The 20832-nt window shown below is 37.0% G+C and overlaps 1 protein-coding gene across 2 annotated transcripts; it reads right to left on the minus strand.

Annotated features, from left to right (window-relative positions):
- Positions 1 to 13820: 13820 nt before the first annotated feature.
- Positions 13821 to 20361, minus strand: LOC124863586 (AN1-type zinc finger protein 2A-like). Of its 2 annotated transcripts, none has more exons than XM_047358039.1 (10): positions 20176 to 20361; positions 18784 to 18876; positions 18605 to 18699; positions 17831 to 17962; positions 17588 to 17739; positions 17360 to 17488; positions 16980 to 17055; positions 16812 to 16888; positions 14450 to 14580; positions 13821 to 14265 (listed from the first exon to the last, which is right to left on the minus strand). In XM_047358039.1, exons 2-9 carry the CDS (start codon positions 18836 to 18838, stop codon positions 14469 to 14471), a joined length of 828 nt encoding a protein of 275 aa, XP_047213995.1. In that variant the 5' UTR covers positions 18839 to 18876; positions 20176 to 20361; the 3' UTR covers positions 13821 to 14265; positions 14450 to 14468. The 2 variants fall into 2 exon arrangements, with proteins under 2 accessions (XP_047213995.1, XP_047213994.1); XM_047358038.1 differs by having other exon boundaries at positions 14496 to 14580; positions 20176 to 20360.
- Positions 20362 to 20832: the final 471 nt, after the last annotated feature.

Genomic DNA, 20832 nt, shown 5'->3' on the forward strand with positions numbered 1-20832 from the left:
GCGTGCCAAGAAAATAACCCCCATACCCACCCACACATACAAACCACCCTGAAGGTCAACAGCATCTCAGAAAAGTCCATTTGACATATGCAACTATGCCACATTCAAAGTGACTTCAGTTACCATTTCTTTTACAGACTTGTACTTGTGCTTACATTATTTACACTGCTCAAATAAACTAAAGGGAACACTCAAATAACACATCCTAGATCTGAATGAATGAAATATTCTCATTGAATACTTTGTTCTGTACAAAGTTGAATGTGCTGACAACAAAATCACACAAAAATCATCAATGGAAATCAAATTTATTAACCAATGGAGACCTGGATTTGGAGTCACACACAAAATTAAAGTGGAAAAACACACTACAGGCTGATCCGACTTTGATGTAATGTCCTTAAAACAAGTCAAAATGAGGCTCAGTATTGTGTGTGACCTCCATGTGCCTGTATGACCTCCCTACAACGCCTGGGCATGCTCCTGATGAGACGGAGGATGGTCTCCTGAGGGATCTCCTCCCAGACCTGGACTAAAGCATCCGCCAACTCCTGGACAGTCTGTGGTGCAACGTGACGTTGGTGGATGGAGCGAGACATGATGTTCCAGATGTGCTCAATCAGATTCAGGTCTGGGGAACGGGTGGGCCAGTCCATAGCAGACACAGCAAACTTCCTTGCCACAGCTCGCATTGATGTGCCATCCTGGATGAGCTGCACTACCTGAGCCACTTGTGTGGGTTCTAGAGTCCGTCTCATGCTACCACGAGTGTGAAAGCACCACCAACATTCAAAAGTGACCAAAACATCAGCCAGAAAGCATAGGTACTGAAAAGTGGTCTGTGGTCCCCACCTGCAGAACCACTCCTTTATTGAGTGTCTTGCTAATCACCAAAGATTTCCCCCTGTTGTCTATTCTATTTGAACAACAGCTGTGAAATTGATTGTCAATCAGTGTTGCTTCCTAAGTGGACAGTTTGATTTCACAGAAGTTTAATTTACTTGGAGTTATATTGTGTTGTTTAAGTGTTCCCTTTATTTTTTTGAGCAGTGTATTAGAATAGAAAATATTACTTTGTAGAATAGAAAACTTTAAACTAGTGGTGCTGGTGTTTAAATATATGATAGGAAACACTCATCTGAAAGATTTTAGCAATCAGCTGAAGTTCCAGGAGATCATTCCTGGCAATGAAAACAGTTGCATACTCTGTCTTTTGTTCATGTGTTACTTGTCCTTTTGTCACTTCTCCTGTGGCCTTAAAGCAGAGTCATTTTTGCCATTTTAAACCTCTCCAATCGAATAGCAACTGCAGACACATCTTCTGCTTCACTGCACACTCTTAGTCAAGTGTTACCTCAGGATGTCACACACTGGCTTCAGCTAAGCCATTATTCAGTGGAGAGATAAAAGCTGAACTACACACAGCAGCTAGAAACCAAATATTATCACCCTATAATACTGTATATTTGGTTCAGGTATTTATTTGTGAAGAGCTTGTCTGACTTGCTAACATTAACGATATGTTTGGTGAAAATAAACCAGTTTATATACAGAGACATGCAGTGCAAAAAAAACGAAAACATGACAGATTTATTCTATTATGCTTTTTAAATGTTTTAGATCATCAAACAAATTTTGATACTGAAAAGGTGACTTCATTAATTAAGGAAAAAAATCTATTTTAATCCATCTTGGCCCTATGTGAAAACATTATTACAGCCCCTATGTAAAACATGAATAACCTGTGATTAGCAACATTTTAGTTTAATTTCATGAGTCACACTTACAATGATCTCAGAAAGCAACAGATCATGCCCGTTTCAAAATACGTTTAAGATGTTTTTGGCATCTATCGTTAAAAAGCCATTTCTAGGTCACAATAAAAGCCATTATCCACAAGTGTAAAATACATGGAATAGTGGCGAACCTTCCCAGAAGATATCGGCCTACCAAAACTACTTCAAAAGTGCATTGATGACTCATCAAGGAAGTCACAAAAAAACCAAGAACAACATCTAAAGCGCAGAACTCGCCTTTCTCAGTTAAAGTCAGTGTTTCATGATTCAACAATAGAACAGAGACAAAGCAAAAATTGCCTTTAGGGTAAATATCCTGTGGATTGACGAGACAAAGCTGAATTTTATCAGGTATGTGAGTGTATCTGTTGTAGAACGAATAGAGCATTTCATTAAAAAAATAACTTATTAAATCTGCTTGTAATTCATTTCTTGTTGTTGTGTTGGTCTATTGTGAAATAATTGTGTTTTTTATACTTTGAAAGGTGCAATGTAAATAAAGTGTTACTTACCTACCTACATATGGTCAAACATGGTGGTGGTAATGTTTGGATGGTAACAATGACCAGAGGCATAGCAGTAACATCCCAACTGAGTGGTTTAAAAAAATAAAGGCTTTGGAGTGGCCTAGTCAAAGTCTGGATTAAATCCAATTGAGATATTGTGACATGACAGTGCATGCTCAAAACTCTATCTAGCTGAACTAAAACAATTCTGCAAAGAACAGCAGGATAACAATTCTCCACAGCAATGTAAAATACTAATTTCCAGTTATTACAAATGCTTGATGGCAGTCATTGCTGCCAAAGGCAACACAGTTATTAGTTTAGTGGAAAATTACCTTTTAACAAAGGGCTTGATTGGTTTGGATTGTTTTTTTCCTTAATAAATGAAATCATTACTTGAAGACTGTTTTGTAATTACTCAGGTTATCTTTGTCTGACACTAACATCTTTTCATCTGAAACTTGGTGTGACAAAAAAGCAAAAACAGCAGACATCTGTAAGGTGGCAAATAATACAAACAGCACTGTAGCTTCTTACATCTGACTTGCACTGGTTTCTTATTGATCAGAGCACATTCCCTCTGTGTCCTTGGGCTCTGAAAGATTCATATGGCGCTTGCAAATTGAGAAGCAGGGATAATTATGAGCAGCAGCACAGACAGAAAACAAGAAGCAATTAATGGAAGCTGAGGCAAAAACACAGCCAGAGCTCCTGAATGCTGAAGTATTTCTTGATTAACTGAAAATATAATAAAAGTAGATAAAGATCTTGTAAAATAATTTTTGATTTGTTTTCTGACTGTATTTGTCACAGCTTGTACAAATTTTGTATTTCAGTTTTGACAGTTCAATTTAAAACAACACCTGTCATGTGCCATAACTGCTACTTCTTGTTTTACTCACATCATTGCTTCTTGGTTCAGACTGACTTCAAAAAAAGGCTTTTTTAAATAATCACTTGAATCAAATTACACTCAAACCTCTTTTTTTTTCACCACTTCCTATGCATGCTTATACATAATGAAGTTTACAGTAATTTTACTCTGTCACATGTTCCTACCTTTTTATGACTGAACACCACTCATGTTTTCAATGACGAAGCAGCTGGAATTATGGGGGAAAAAAACACTCAGGCATTTTTTGTCTCTCTGATTTGTTACACTTTGATATCTGAATGAATGTCAAGTATACTTATGATGCTGAGCTACACTGTACTTACTGAGCCTCCAGCTCACAGTGCTTGATGGCTGTAATTAAAGTAGTTTTCACCTCAGGTTTTCATCCAATGCAATAAATGAGTCTAAGCAACAAACACATTGCACACCGACCATACTTCTTGCTTGCTGCAGATGATAGGTGTTGTAAATGAATGAAAAATTAAGAGGAATCTTTGCCCTGCTACGGCTCCGAGATTTAGCTTGCAGTGAATAGAGAAAGAGAAGTGACCTGGCCTTGTGTTTTAAGCTGAGGTGCCAGCAGTGCTGCTGGTAAACAAGTTGTGCATCTGGTTTATAAAAGATGCATATTTGAGCTCAATATTCTCGATCTGCTGTCTATCTGGTTTACAAAATCCTCCAGGGCCCTCTGCAGTTTAATTTGCTACAACACAGTGTTTTCTTTGCAGTAAATCCTCTCAATGAATCTTTTTATCAGAAGATTTTGTGCTGTTGTCACAGTCTGCCTTCTTACAGCTTTTCCATCATGACCAGTACGGCATGGGCCTATATTGGACCACTCTGTTGAGCTCCTGCTGAGTCGTGAAGTGCAAACTAGTCATACAAGGAAATTGCAGTCACATTAGAGCTCTAGGCTGTTTCCTGCTGAACTTCCTGGCCATACATCTCCAGCTGGGAGGAACAGCAATGCCAGTATCTTGCAACATTTAGGAGATTTCCCAAAAAAGTGTTTTAGAGCTTTGCTGACCCAAGTTGTCAGTTCCAATAAACTGAAAAATGTAATGCTTCAAGACAAATGAATCAATACAATGTTAAGGCTGTGTTTTTTATTTACTGCCTTTCAAAAATATTCATACTCCTTGAGCTGTTTCACATTTGTCTTGTTACAGCTGAAAGAAATCAATGTATTTTTATTTTATATGACAGATCAATATAAAGCTGAAAAATTGACACATTTTCCCAAATGTTTAACAATTAACATCTGAAAAGTGTTTAGTCTGATACCTCTAATTTAAATGAAGTGCATTCAGAACTCACCTAATTGGTAAATAGGGTCCATATGTGTCTAGTTAATTATCAGTATTATTACAGCTGTTCTGTGAATGACTCAGAGGTCTGTTAAAGCACAGTAGTAAACAAACAGCATCATTAAGACCAAATCTTTGAACATCTGACAGGAAATGGTTTATTCTATAATTGGAAAACGGAAAAAATTGCGAGGCACGGTCCTCCATCTAAACTAAACTAAACAGGGCTTCCAAAGAAAGCATTGATCAGAAAAGAAGCCATAAGGCCCATGGTAACTCTGGAGGAGAAGCTGAGTTGCACAGCTCACATGGGGAAAATCTCTTATCAGTCCAACTATTAATCATGCTCTTCAAAAATTTGCTCTTTATGGAATGGTGGCAAGAAGAAAGCCATTGTTGAAGGAATGCCATAAGAAGTCCTGTTTGTAATTGCCAGAAGACATGTGGGGAACACACCAAGTAAGCAAAAGAAGACGCTCTGTTCAAAACAGATCAAAATTATAGTGTGCAAAAATGTCTGCTGTCACATTGGCGAGAAGGCATAGACTGCAGAGCAATTGGAGCTGGATCAGTTTGATTACATTTTTAAATGTGAACATATGCTAGGGGAGGGTTAATACAGTAAAAGATGATTTTGTGTCACCAAACAATTATTTAAAGGGGACCTATTATGCAACATTTACTTTTTGATCGTTTTTATACTTCCATTTGGGTCTCTAATGCCTTTACAAACAGTCTAAACGCAAAAAAAAAAAAAAAAAAAAGGAAACGCTGAGCCATTTTTATGGCTATAAATGAATGTTTTCTTTTTTTCTAGAAAGCGTGCGGTTTCAAAAGCAGGCACCTAGCAACGTTACCTGAGTACTGCCCCTGACTAGCAACTGAAGCGGAGCTCCACCTACTTGATTTTCAGTAGAGGATCTTGTCTCACAGGTTTGTTTTACCCTTCACGCACTTTAAAATGGCTACCCTCGAAGGCGGATGTTCTGTTGTTGGCTGCAAGGACCCACATGTGTCAATGTACATTCTCCCGTTGTCAGATTACAGAGATTCATGGCTTCATTTTATGTTTGAGGGCAATGTTCCAGTCACATTGCTTTGAGAACTCACATCAGTACACGTCAGGATTTGCAGAAAGACTTAGACTGAAGAAAAATTCAGTCCCTACTGTTCGTGGTTAATCTGCAGATGACACAAATGTAAGTACTTATTGTTGTGTCCTATAAGTTCAGCCAGCTACAGCTGATTTGCACAAAAGGGACAGAGCCTTAAAACAGCTCATTCTGCAAGGAACTCAAAAGGGGAGACTGAGGAGGTGAAATCTCATTATCTGAGAATGATTTTGTGTGAAAAATGTTTTGTATAGACCATATACCTATCACAAATGTGTAAAAGAAAGTATAATAGGTCATCTTTAAACAATAAAACATGTTGTATATCGTTAAAATGTTGGCAAAACAAACAAATTCAATACAATCATTGGAAAATAATTAACTTTTTTGTACATAGATGTTCAATTTAAATTCTTTGTAAGACAGTTATTTGACGTTATGTTTTAAAATTAGCAAAGTAAGCTGCAATTTGTAAGCTGCAATCGTTGCGAGTTACGTCAAGCAACACAGTAACCAAGCTCTGCACGATTTTATGGTGTTGTCAGCCCATACACAACACCAACCAGCAAAATAAAGCATTTGCTCACAAAACACTCAAACTCAACAATCTGCATGCACAATTACGCATCCAGCACATGCAATCTCAAGCAATTTTTTGTATAAGCAATTTAGCGCCTCCTATTTGGAATCTTTGAAGATCTGGGCCTATGTGTTTTACTACACATCTCCCAGAACATAACATTCTCACCATGATATATGCCAATTGAAAATCTGTGGCAAAGACTTCAAATTTAAGTTCATAAACACTATCCTTTCAATCTACCAGAGTTTGAGCTATTTTGCAAAAAAGAAGGGGCTAACTTTCAGTCTCCATATGTATAAAACAATTTTTTTTCTTTATGAAACTAGTCTGTTTTATTAATGATATACATATGTTTTTTTGTGGTAGTCTTCTAAAGTAAAAACATATTTCAGTTTTGTCTCATCATTTTGAAATGTAACACACATTAAAAATAAGTGTGTTGATACTCGCATTAATTTGTACTCAAAAACTTTGTTTACTGCACAAATGAAAGAAAGGTCACCAAGGACTTGCAATTTTACAAAAGACGAAAGCGAGGCAAAATGATGCTGTACAGAGCATGAGAAGCAGATGTTCCGGGTGGACATCTGGCAAACTGGCTTGAAGAAGAATCCCACCCACTGACAGAAGACAGATGTCAGCCTTGACATGAAGACATTACCCACCGTGAAGGGAGAGTGGCTGTTCGGCCTGTCGCCAGGGCTGACATGCCGAACAAAACTGAATCCTGAATTTTTATTCAATACTCTATATGGGCTTGATCCTGTTGGGACACAGGTTGGAACCCCGCCTTCACATAATCTTATATCAACAACACTGTTTGGATATTGTCAGGTCTGTCAGGACTTCACCATCAAAACAACATGGCAACTGGGTGAAATCATTTATATTCAGGGTTAGAGTAAGTAATCAGTCTCAGTGTTTTGTCAGAATTTGTTCTGTAAATAGCGGATTGGATCACTTTACTCCCTGTGAATTCATGTCTGTTCAGAAAATGCCAGCATAATCAATTATAAATCCAGCACAGATCCAGCCAATAAGCACTATGACCTCCTTTTGTAAACTTAAGATTGAAAATGACTCTGAGGCTCTTAACTTGCCTTCTGCATGACAATGCTCTAAGAGTGGAAATGAAGCACAGAGCAATTTACTGTCTCCTCAACTCTGTGCGACCCCAATGAGGCCCATTTGTGGACTCTTAAATGGTTTTACAACAGGTAAAGGTTTCATATATTCTTATTGGTGAAGAGGTCCAAGGCATATAAATAATCACTTAAGAGAGCAGTCACAGACTTGGCCCCAGATACACTATTCAGAGTATTCTTTTAAAAGATATTTCTTTCTCTGGTTTTGGGAAAATCTGTACTCTAACTAAAAAAATACTTTTTCTCTGCCAGAGAGTGGTGACAATGTCAACACAAACTACAATAAAGTTTAAAAGAATATCTTCATGGTTGCTAAAACAGTGCTAGAGATTCTCCCAAAAGGATTGTAAATGCCATAGTTCAATCCTCTCAGCCAGTAATTACTTAATCGCCCATTTGTAGTTCATTGGAAAAAAGCAGGTGTTGAATATCACATTGAAGACTGGTTCACTATTGTTCTGGTGTTAGGCGCAAAAAAGTTGGAATGTGCAAAGTCGGCCTTTATGTAATCATTCTTATAAATCCCTGAATAATCAGTGTTCATGTTTATACACCTAAAACAGATATTTCTGAAAACTGATTTCAAAAATCCCTTTTTCTCCCCCCCCCAAAAAATTGAAAACATTTGAGAAAATATCCAGGTTAGTGAGCCAAATGTTTAGAGCAAAAGTAAGTATACAGTCTACACTAAGAATGCACTGTAGCCACCCTTCCTTGCATGGGGGATATGGATATGGTGTTATATAATAATGTCAGAATAATACATACCCAATATGTATTTGCTGGAAGGAATTTGGAAAGATTATAGACAGTTAATACAATGAATGCAATATATAACTCTCAGATAATCTTCATTTGGTTTAAATCTAGATTTGTTGGACTCAGCTAGTCCAATAGCTAGTCAAACAGAGGCCAACGCTTAAGTAGATTTCAACCATCAGAAAAATACTCCAGTCAAAAATGCCAGGACAGTTTGTGCTACCTATGTTATAAACCTTTAAAATGTTGTCCCATTTGTATTGGGAAATTTTTTAAACAGAGGCCAAAGATTATTTACAGCAGAACCTGAGGAAGGAGACATTGCACCACCAGTTATAGTTCAGTGTAAATGTGGTTGCCAACCATAGTAGAAAAATAAGGGAGTGCACAAATTAAAGTAGCTTTTAACATAATACTTGAGCTTTTTGCAGCACTTTACTTTTATATCAGCCAGATACTCTGACCAGAAATGCTTTACATGCTCTGTTTTCTTTGTGAGTTTCACACAGAAACATCACTGACATCGAACCCTCTTCTAACTCTATTTCCTGTGTAAAAAAAACAAACATTAGCTCTTCTGTAATTAACCATCCAACTTAAATAAAGTTTAAAGGTTCATGAAAAGCATTCTCATAATGTTCAATGACATTTTACCCGGTCATATTTGTAAGATGGAAGAAGTCTCCTGTGGTCTTAGCCCTTTTCTGACTAGCCACCAGACACAGAGAGTCATCTACTGCAGGCAAAATATAAAATGATTATAACCCCCCTTTGCTTTAAGCAGAAAGCTCCACTTTTGGACAAGAGAAAAAGCTGAGCACAAAATAGCATGTGAATTGTTTGAGAAAAGTGTGATGTATATTCGTTGTCCATTTAAATTTGTGCAGGGAATGGCATAGTTTTTGTGTGCAGATGTGTGCAGATCCTTTAGTTATCAGGCTCCTCTCCTGTGGAACCAACTCCCAGCTTTAGTCCGTGAGGCGGACACCCTGTCTACTTTTAAGGCTAGGCTTAAAACTTTCCTTTTTGATAAAGCTTATAGTTAGAGTGGCTTAGTTTATCAGGGAGGGAGCCTTCCTCCTTCCCTGTTGGATGGAGTAAGGGGGAGTCAGGTTTAGCCTAAACCAGCTGTTATGGTTAAGGTGCAAACACACCCTCCATTTCTGCAAACTGTATGATCCCTTCGCTTTTCCAATGGTTATAATCAGTCTGACAGAGAGAGGTATCCCAATCCTTTTGGTTTTTAGTATAACAATGACCATCAGTGGGACCCTTTGTGGGGTTCCTTGAGACGACATTGTTGTAAATAAGCACCGTTTAACTAAATAATCTGAACTGAAATTATCTGTGTAGTTATGCTGCTTTAGGCTTAGGATGCTGGAGGACATAATGACCACTTTCACCCTCTTCGCTACATTCTCACACTACTCTCCAATTTTGCATTGTTTGCTGTTATTTCAGCTTTTAATCTTGTTCTCTCTATTCTCTTCCTAGAAGCTACACCTGGCCTGGCTCTGTGTCTACCTGTGACACCTTTCTGGAGAGGTGAATCATCCGAGCTTCTGCTGGCAACAATTTAATGCTCACCCTCTACAGATGATCCACATGGCCCTGTCTTTCAGTGTTTAACACTTTCTCTCTCCTAGACATAGCTTCTACGGTGACTAACTCTATGTGCTCTCTTTCAGACTCTAAACTTGAAAACTGGCTCAGAGTTTATCTGTTCTTTCTTTCTAGGTGAAACGACTAAAGGAGCTACATCCATTAACATTTACTTTTCCTTCCCATAGAAAGTACTCCTGGATCAGTGCTTCTTTGTTCCCTTTGTGTCTCTGCTCTGTTCTCTCAAATCCCCAGTCGGTCGTGGCAGATGGCCGCTCACACTGAGCCTGGTTCTGCTGGAGGTTTCTTCCTGTTAAAAGGGAGTTTTTCCTCTCCACTGTCGCTACATGCATGCTCAGTATGAGGGATTGCTGCAAAGTCAACGCCAGCATGCTCATCGGGGAGGAGTGAATGCTACAAGTCACTGACTGGATGCAATCTGCTGGGTTTCCTTAGATAGTAAAACTTATTTATCCAATTTGAATAAATAACTAACTCTGACTGCACTGTTCAATGGTTAGGACTAATTGGAATGTATGTACCTGACTTTTGTGAAGTGCCTTGAGACATGTGTTGTGAATTGGCGCTATATAAATAAAACTGAATGTTTATGTAGTAGTTTCTTGCTACAAGATATTAGTGTAGAATTTTAAACTGGGGACTGCGACAGGAAAACACTAACAGGATGTCAGAAACTCACTATGTGATTCATATTACATATATATAAAGCAACTGCTGCATTCGCTCTTTGTGATATGTCTATTTAACACACACTTTGATGGTGTGCCACAGGGATCTGTTCTTGAGCCACTAGGTCTAAATATTTCTATGCTTCCCTCTTTCACACAAATTTTAATTACATAGGATAGCTTTGAACAGCAATGTATTTTACAGCCAGATCTATGTGACAAAATGTGTTCAGCCCTATTTACATTTATTGTGAAAAAATTAAACTTATCAAAAAAGTTTTTTAGAGATTTCCAAAAATATTTGGCAAAATTAATAAAACAAAAATAAATGTTTTTGTGGGCATACAGAAAGAAAATTTGGCATCAACACTAAGGAAGTGATAATTGCTTCACTTTTGATTATGAATTTCCCATCATTTTGTCAATTTTCAAATAGTGTCTTTCTTTATTAAAATTCAGGACATGTTTGTGTTTTATGTTATTTTGCAACTCTCTTGTGCTACACCATTTATTTGAATCGGCACGATTTTTTCACCTGTAACCTTTAAAAAAAGCTAAATGTAAACACCTTAACAACACCTTTAATTTGTTTGTGGAGGGAGGGTTTGCATACTTTTTCCACACAGAAAATGTTTACAGCTGTTAGCCAGAAAGGCTTGAAGAATCATCCCCTAAATTCAAAAAACCACCATAGAGATAATGTTCCCTTTTAACAATAAGAGATGTTTAGCTTTTTGAGTAAAGATTATTGTACTACTATAACCTGATAAATCACATTTGAACACCCCATCTAGCTTTAAAAATCAACTATAATCTCAAGAGACAGGTATGAAGGAGCAGAGGCGAGAATTTTCCATCCTAAAACCTGTCAGAGTTTCAATGTTTTCTTCACCCACAGAGTGACTTTTAAAACAACGGGAAAGAAAATATCTGTTGGTAAAAATTTTATCTTCTGTAGAGTTCTACTTCAGTATTTCATAAAGCAAAATCATGTTTAAAACAGCAAGACAGGTCTGGTCTTTGAGTTATACATACTGTTTCTGTCTTATCCATAATTTTGATTACCTAATATAATAATCCTTCCAAATTCAACAGGAACATATTTTTTGCATTCATAGAAAGGCAATTTATTTTTCCAACAAGACTGCAGCAGGAAACACAATTGTGTTTATGGGTGTTATGCAAGCATCCAATTTATACTTTGAGATTCATGTAATCTGTGCACTTAATCACTGTGACTACAGAACACATTAAATTTGACTTATGTGACCAACAGTGTAAAATAATCAAAGACATAAAGTGTTTTGTTTGACTTCATTACTCATTAGGTAATTAAATCCTATGATCATAAATGGAAAAGTACTGTTAGAAACAGCTAAATTCTTCACTTTATTTTGTTTACAAAAATGAGCAGATTAGGTAGCCTTGACATCCGACTGTCTTAACATAGTAAAACAAAGTAAATAGATTTGCATTTATTTAAAACTTATACTTTGAAAAACAAATAATTGATATGTAAATTCATGCAGTAAGACGCAAGCATTGCTTAGATTTTCTAGTGCATAGCTGCATTTATGAATACTATAATAAAGCATGCTACGATGGCAAAACTGAATATAATTTGCATAAAAATGAATGCAGTCTACAATGGCAGTGCTGCACTTCATCAATGTATGTATACCTGCAAAAGCATGACTCATATAACCACATCAGTGGCATCAGACGATGGTAATTAGACTTTTGTGACATTTGCAAGCTGCTCCAGGTCGAAGAGCATGATAAGGAGCTGAATGCTTCCAAAGTGTGCCTTTTAATTATCATTACACAAATGGATTTGGACAGTGTCAAAATGCTGTTTGTCAGCTCTGCTCTTAACCTACTTTAAAGGTTACACATATTAACAAAGTACATGTTGTTTTTGTGTATTCATTATGTTAATAGCAGTTAGGGCAATAATATTGGATAAAACGTCTGATTTTTAATTACAGTGGTTTCTCTGCAAGAACAAAACATTGCACAGTACCAATTTAGACTGCTATAGAAATATATGAGAATCATTGATACCTTGCTGCCCCCTGCTGTTAGGAGTGTGAAATTTCTCCCACATAAAGCATTGAAAATATTCTCCTCCTTACTGATGTCTTCATTTTTGCTTCTTTTGTAATTCAAGTTTCAGATCATCAGAATTTTGGCTGATGTGAGGTGAACCTTTGTGTTTCTTATGGTCAGCAGAGGTTTTGGCATTGTAACTCTCCCATTGATCATGGTTTTACCCCTTCTTTCTTATTGTTAAAACCTGAATACTGACCTCAAATCTTTTAAATGTTTTGTAATTTTTGTGATACCCCTAGTAAGATTTACTACTGTTTTATGTTTTCTGTAGCAGGTCAAAACCTGTTTTGCTGGAGCCCCAAAGTCTTACAACTGCCTTTGTAACCTTCTCCCAACTGAGAACCTTTTCTTATAATCATTTCTTGAATTTTATTAGATTGGGCATAAAATGAATATTGTTTTTAGATCTTTTACCATATTTCACAATCAAGCTGATTTCTCAATTCTACAAGTCTGGCATTAAACAAGCTCGGGTGTGTCATGTGAAATTAAGCTACTTCGTGTTTTAGGACAGGTCGTATTTAGGTAATTTCTTGATCTCACATGTCTGGCATTAATCAGGACTGGTCAAGGCAAAATAATGTCAATCATTGTTAATCCGGAATCATGTAATCACGGTTAGGCTATAGTTATTTTGTTTTTCCAATGAGGAATTATTAGAAAACTTATTTTTGTATATCCCCAGGTCATCTTTGGTATTAAAAGGTATTTGATGATATGAAGCCAGGTTAAAACAGAAGAGAGCTGTGAAGGGGCAAATACTATCCACAGCACTGTTTCTACCAATGACTAAAAATACATATTTTCAGGTAACTTTGTTTAGTTCTCATTATGATCTAAAGAGCAGGATGAGTCAGTGAAATACTCCTCTCAATAAAATGTTTTCAATAAATTGATATTTGGGTAACAAAGTTTGAGCAGCAGAAGAACCAATCAGAAATAGAAAGGGGATTACCAAGAAACTAATTTGCTACTTTATGCCTTTGACTATGCTATATTTTACAGCTAAATCAGTAGTATAAAACCACTCATACTGATGAAAATTATTAAACAACCTCAACATTAGAAATAAACAATGATAATGAATTTTAATTATTTCTCGTACTATTTATCTCTTGTATTACCCTTGGTTTTATCTTGTTTATATTTTATACAGAATCAACTGCTTTCTAACTAAATGTAAAAACCATAAAAATAACCAACTTAATTTAGGGATTACAAGTCAGCTGTCAGCAGTGAAGATATAAATATTCCAGTTCATGGCTGTACATGTGTCACACACAAAATGCTGTGCTAGAAAATATCCTCACACACTGACATTTCCCACTAAACGCGTGGGCAAATTTATTCCACCTCACTTCTCCGATGGACTTCCTGATCTGCCTTAATAACAACCCTCAGCACTGTAGTTGAAGTGCATTACAATCAAGGGTCTATGTTAAAATTCAAGTGCACCTTTAATTTATTCAAAATCTATCTGAGGCAATATAATAGATTCATCATGATTAGCATATAAAATATTTACACGGACAACTAATTCATAAAAATGACAGATCTTGCTGAAAAGTATATGTGCTTATATGTGGAAGGCGGCAATATTGCACCAACTTTCAAGAGTAATTCTTCATGGAACAATCATTTATTCCGGGTATGGACATCTAAGTAGTGCATTTTCCAGCTACGAATTAGCACTGCTTAGAGCAAAAATGGAGCTCCAAGACTAAGAAAGGCAGCAGGTGGACTGTTTGGTCTCTCTTCCCTAAAGAGAAAGAAGAAAAAAAAAAAAAAACCCAGTTAGAAACAAATAACTTTCATCAACACATTTTCAAAAATCTATCAGAAATTTAATATAAATTAGCCTTTCATCTGCTGGCAAAAAAAAAATAAAACACACAAAAAAAAGTTCAGAAGAGGATGGGTTGCCATGACAACTGTGTACCTACACGTGTTCCTGTAAGCATGCTACTGTTGCCTAAGCTTTCCGGGTACCTGTTGTCTCTGTTGTTGGCGTCTGTACTCTTCTTCGCTGGCAGCAAGAGCCTGAGCGAGAGCCAGATCCTCCTGCTCCTGAGGGCTGAGAGGAAAACAACCCGGAGTGAAAACACCACAAGGTGTGGAGGAAATAAACAACAGTGGATCCCTGATTTTAATTTAGGTGCAACATCATTTAAATAATTTATATAAACACTATTAGCCTAATGTGTTCTATAAATACAACAAAGCAAGTAATACAAAGCCAGACCTTTTTTGGTGGCTCAAAGCAAAAACTGGAATGCTAATGATGGTTTGTCAGGTTTCTTTGTTCACCCAGATTTTCTGCTGTGTGCTTTGGGACGCTCCAAGAAACAAAATGTGCCGTTTCTGATCCAGCATTAGTAATGTAGTACATCATTATTTAAATGCAAATCCTTACAGCAGCGCAAGACTGAAATCCTAGGGGAAACACTGAAGTTCATTCATGCTGCTTACAGTCTAAATGTATGTGGAGTGCCTTAAAGAACTATTCATATCCCTTCACATATGTATTCACATTTTATCAACCTTGCCACAAATTTAGTATATTTTATTACAAGTTATTTTTCTTACAGATTAACCCAAAGTAACATAATTGTGAAATGAAAGAAAACAGTTTTTAAAACTTTTTTTTTACACCTAAAAATCTGAAAAGTGTGGCATGAATTTGTAGTTTTCCCCCAAATACCTTCAGAAGTCATATAATTAGTAAACAGAGTCCACCTGGATGTAGTTCTATCTCAGCAGAAACCCAGCTGTTCTGTAACAGCCTCAGAGGTTTGCCAGTGAACAGTAGTGAACAAACACCACTATAAAGACCAAGGAACACGCCACACATAAAGCTGTGGAGAACTTTAAAGCAGGGTTAGGCTATAAAACAATCTGCACAGCTTTGAACACCTCACAGACCTAACACTGCATGTCTATCCACCTAGACACACACACGCCAGGTAAAGCGAGCATTAGTTAGAGAGGCAGCCCAGCGGCTCATCGTTACTCTGGAGGAGCTGCGCAGACACACAGCTAGGGCGGAAGAATCTGTTGACATAACATATTACCAAATTTTGCCTTTATTAAAAAGTATCCATAAGAAAGTATTAATTGAAAGAAGGCAACTAGAAATCCCCTTTTCAGTTCGCCACAAGCCATGTAAAGGAGAAGGCATACATGAAAGATCTCGTTAGACGAGACCACAAGTGCACTTTATAGCCTACGTTTAAATTCCTAATTAACGCTGCAAATCACACTGAACTCACCATCACCAAGATGACACATGGTGTTGGAAGAATCATGCTGTGTGGATGTTTTTTCTTCAGGAGAGACAGGGGAGCTGGTAGGAATTAGGGCTAAGAGGAAGCTAGATGAAGCTTTAAACCCCCAAATCAACAGAAAAAACCTGTCAGAAGATGCAAAAAGCTCCAGACTGGCGTGGAGGATCACCTTCTAGTGGCAAATTCATTCAGCAAGAAGCTTTTAGCACAGGTTATTTCTAGCAATTCATGCAAGACAATCCAAATTTAAAACAACGCAGATAATCACCTCCCTCCTTACCTTAACATGTTCATCCTGTCATAGTGAAATCTTAATAACTTTCCAGAAGTTCTACAGTTTTTGATAATGAGTATACAATGATCCTCCACCAAGTACCAAAGACTTTTTTAGCACTGGCCTACATTAAGAATAAGTACAGATCCCAACAAAACATGGGGGATGATCTTCAAGCAGCAATCTAGAAAATTAAACCCAGAAGGGGCTTTCTATGTGCCGACCATCATGCCCACTCATCTCACCAAGAGGCACATGTAAGAAACAGCAGAGTTGTTATGCTGTTGTCTTGTTGTTTTGACTTGGTCTTGTTACGTCTCATAAGAGTGTATGTCCGAGAAATGTATTATGTATAATTTGTTTGACTGTGCCTAATCTGTGTTGCTTAATGAAATCGTTGTAATCATCATGTTTTCTGTTTTAAAATGAATTTATTGTTTTTGTACACCCTTTAGCATTGTCCACCCACACATTTCAAGAAAAGGACAAAATATCTCTATGAAACATGCTGTTTATAATCCATATACAATGAAAATGAATTTCTTCTACCTTAACTTTATCCATGACAAGCTGCACATATCTTGCAATTTGCTAGTACATTATCTGCTTATGGTTGATAGATAAAGAGCTGGAGCTTGACCAAGATGTGTTAGTACCACGTTATGCTCAACTTAATAAGTAGTTAAATGGAAAGGAAGTAAGGGAGTCTCAGAGACACTTTGTTAAAATATTGACTCAGTAACTCACCTGAGGGTCAGCTGGGCAGTTGGCCTCGAATCAGCCAAAGACATCTCCAGTGCTCTTTGTAAAGCCTGCTCCTCTGTCTGAAAGGTAGAAGCAGAATGTTTGTGTTACTTTTTCAAAATACGAGTGGTTGCCTTAAATGAGGTGATTTCATCAGAGTTGTGTTTATACCATGCCGGCCTGAATTGATGCTGAAGGGGGTATTACATTCTGTGCTGAAACGGATGTAGGAATCCGCGGGGCAGAGCTGGGAAGCACAGGAACAGTCAGTCAGTCATTTTCTACCGCTTATTCCATAGTGTGTCGCAGGGGAGCTGGTGCCTATCTCCAGCAGTCTATGGGCGAGAGGCAGGGTACACCCTGGACAGGTCGCCAGTCCATCGCAGGGCAACACACAAACAACCATATACAAACTCATTCATACACCTAAGGGCAATTTATAGTGACCAATTAACCTAACACAGGAACACAACAAGTAAATTATGTCTGTTTTGAAAGCAGATGTATTCAATATGTTCATTCCTGAACAAATGTGGGATAACAACACTCACCCTGAGCTGTGAGCTCTGTTGTTGACAGTTACACCATTAGAAACAGGTCTAGGGTTTCCTGAAGCAGATGAACGAGAACTAGAGGCAGAAGAGGAAGAAGCACCTTGGGACCTCATTACAGCAGCATGTCTACAGAAAAGAAAAATATGATCTAAGTTACCAGTTCAATATGTGAAAATTCAGAAGAAAGGGAAGCAGTAACAGAACACTTAGCACAACGGTACCCACCCAGATTTGGAAAAAGGCTTCCCATCAGTATTACAATCGTGGTCTAGTGGGTGTCGATGTTTGAGACAGTAATTTAAATGACACTGGTCGCAGGTGACTCGTATCATTTCCTTTTGTTTACAGCCACCTTTAGAACATTTATTTGTGAATATCTGAAACAGAAAGAATAAAAAAACACTCATTATTACTGTTGTTGATTACATTGTGGTGCATGGTGAGATGAAATCTCTGTATTATCTTAACCTTTCTCTTTCTTTGTGCAGGGTCCGATTTGCAGTCCCGATCGATGTGTTCTCCGACTTTAATGTCAGGCATCTCTCCTCTTTTGATGGGAATAGGAGTATTACACAACGGGCAAACTGGAACCTGGACATCCTACAAGAAAATACACAATAGTATTAGGCTAACTAAGAATCTAACACATTCGTTTAAAGAATAAAAATCTGGTTGAATGTACAACATTTGTGGTCAAAACCACAATAATACTAATCCACATGAGCTGCTTTTATGGCTACAATTTAATGTGCAATGGGTTATTGACAGCACTAGAAGAAACATCAAGCTCAGGTGATAATTGCTGCTAGATCAATGAGTACAACCAACTTATTGGCTGTTATATCATGGAACGTAAGAGAGCAAAATCATCACCGTTATTGTGAAATGTTTAGTTTTCTTACAGTGAAATATTGCATATGATGAGATTCCAAACCCCGAAAATTAACCAGAAAAATATTTGAAAACACAAACATTTGGACAATACTATGTCAGTTAGCTTAGATTAACATGATGGAACATAACCTGATCAGTATATAGGTACGTTTTTTTTATAACCCAGCTAAAAAACTAAAAGCCAAAGGGTAAGTATCCCTCCAGAAACATTTCGTAGTACTTGGATTTATATGAAAGATGATTACGGTAAGTCATTTTGAAAACGTTTTCACTAAAATGCCTAAAAGAACCCAGGCCTAACCTATATTTAACCTTAAGATAACACTATGTAAGGTTCTATCAGTTTACCTTTTTGTAGGATGATGTGCATTTGTGATTTGCATAGGTGATGTGATCCTTGCAGAAAATCTCCTGACAGGCATCACATCTCATTGGAAGAAAATCTGCATCACCAAACAGTATTGTATAAGGATCACATTTCGCAAGTCACACAAACAACAGCAAAAAAGGACAATGCTATTTCTCACCTAAACGTTTACAGGTCTTCTCAGAGCAGTGGTCACCCAAACCTGGAAACTCCATTTTTGAAGGTCTTTAGGTGCAAATGCTAGGTTTTTATTCTGGGAAAAAAAAATTTTTTTTTAAATTAAACAGATGGAAAGCCAGCAGTTGTTAGGGGTGGTCTTAATGGTAACAATGATCATTTAAGTTAGCCATGAGTCATATGATTATTTATGAAAGACCAATGATAAGGAATATTTACAGAAATAAATAAATAAATGACTCAATACAATAATTACTGGGCCAAAAAGTAGGGGCAAGCATAAATAAGCAAAGCAAAATAATAAAAAGATTGCCATAAGAGTCTCATTATGGCAGGCATTCATAATGAGAATCAGCACATACTTCCTAGAGGCTTGACCACAGCCAATAGGGGAGAAGCTGAGGTGGTGACGCTATTCCAAAGACCGTCTGTGTCCCGCCCCCTTTGTTTAACATTACCAGGAAGTTGACATGGAATAGACAATACATCAGTGTAAAATAAAAAAGAAAGACAGAAATAAATGGGCTCAGGGAATGCCGTATGGGTAAGAAAATACAACAGGGATATATTAAGAGGAGAAAATATGTCAGTGCTTAAGAAATAAAAAGGACAGAAAAATAATTTGAAAGCTTATTTATTCATTTTTGAGATGAAAAAAAGGGTTTTAAACATATTTGGGGGGTAATAAATATGGAAGAAATAAAAAGGGATAGGAAAATTAAAACAGCAAGAAATTAACTTGTATTAAATAAACAAAGGGAAAAATAAAAAGTTCAAAATGGGTTAATATATGATCTCAAAATGTGTGGTTTAAATAGAAATATATATTTATGTGATTAAAAATATAGAATACATCTCTTCTTTTTAATATTTTGTTGCATTTAATGGTCCACTAATTTTACTGCGTCATTTATTTATATCTGTATGTATTCTTATCAGCCTGACCAACAATGTTTGCTAAAATATTAGCAAGCTAGCTAAGCTAACTTCGATCGGAGTCACAGATGATTGTTTACGTAACTAACAGCTCAAGTTATGAACCACAGTTAGACAAACAGAAAACAAGAGCCAAAGAAATTGTTACAATGAGGCAACTCTGAATAAAACCTATGCACAACGTAATATGTATGACTTTCAGTAATTAGGTTTCAAAATAAATATAATATAAGTACCTACTTAATTTACCCAAGGTGAGCAATAACCCAGATTTCTGCTTACTCAAAAGAAACACCAATACCCCACAGTCTCCCACTCCCTAAATGTCCAGACCAAACATGAAGAAATCTGGACTATTTATTTATTCTCACAACTGGCTGCTTCCCTATGCTAGCAAGATGACCAGCTAACGTCAGCTTTTTGCTCAGCTTTTACTCACCAGATGCTGATTTCTTCTCGGTCTTCGTTCTTGTGAAAAGAAAACCACAGTGTTTCCCGACAGTCTAAGTAACTCTATATGTTTCCCGCGTTTGAGTCCGTAGTTTAACTACAGACCCCCGACACCCGCTGCCTTATGAAGCTCCTCGTCTGTTTAGCTGTGTCACGCACCGTCCACCAACGTCAACACGCCGCTGATGTCACAAATCTGCGTCATGGCGGAAGGCGTGGTTTCAAAGGCGGCCGTAGAAATAACAAGAAAACTCTAGAATGATCCATAGATTCTAAGTTGAAACAATTTGAGGATGTGAAAATAGTCATGCCAGTGATTAAACTGCTTATTTTTGAGCTTATTATTATTTATCTATGTACATAAAATGCATAATTCCCTGGTCTTTGAGGTTCTTAAATTTCAACTGAGTTCTTCTCTGACAAAGTGATTGTTAATGACCGGTCAGTTAACGAAATATGTCTATGCTTTTTATCCGTTAAATAATTGAACTCCCAATGACTGTTTGAAAGTACAAAAGTTCACCAGAATGTGCATAACTAAATTTTATTAAAAAGTGTGATAGAGCCATACAATTTCAACAGTCTGACATTAATAATTTAAATCCAGGTCCAATAATCTAACAAAAACGACAACGAATGGCCTTTA

Source organism: Girardinichthys multiradiatus, chromosome X (genome assembly GCF_021462225.1).
Source record: "Girardinichthys multiradiatus isolate DD_20200921_A chromosome X, DD_fGirMul_XY1, whole genome shotgun sequence".
Classification (NCBI taxonomy): domain Eukaryota; kingdom Metazoa; phylum Chordata; class Actinopteri; order Cyprinodontiformes; family Goodeidae; genus Girardinichthys; species Girardinichthys multiradiatus.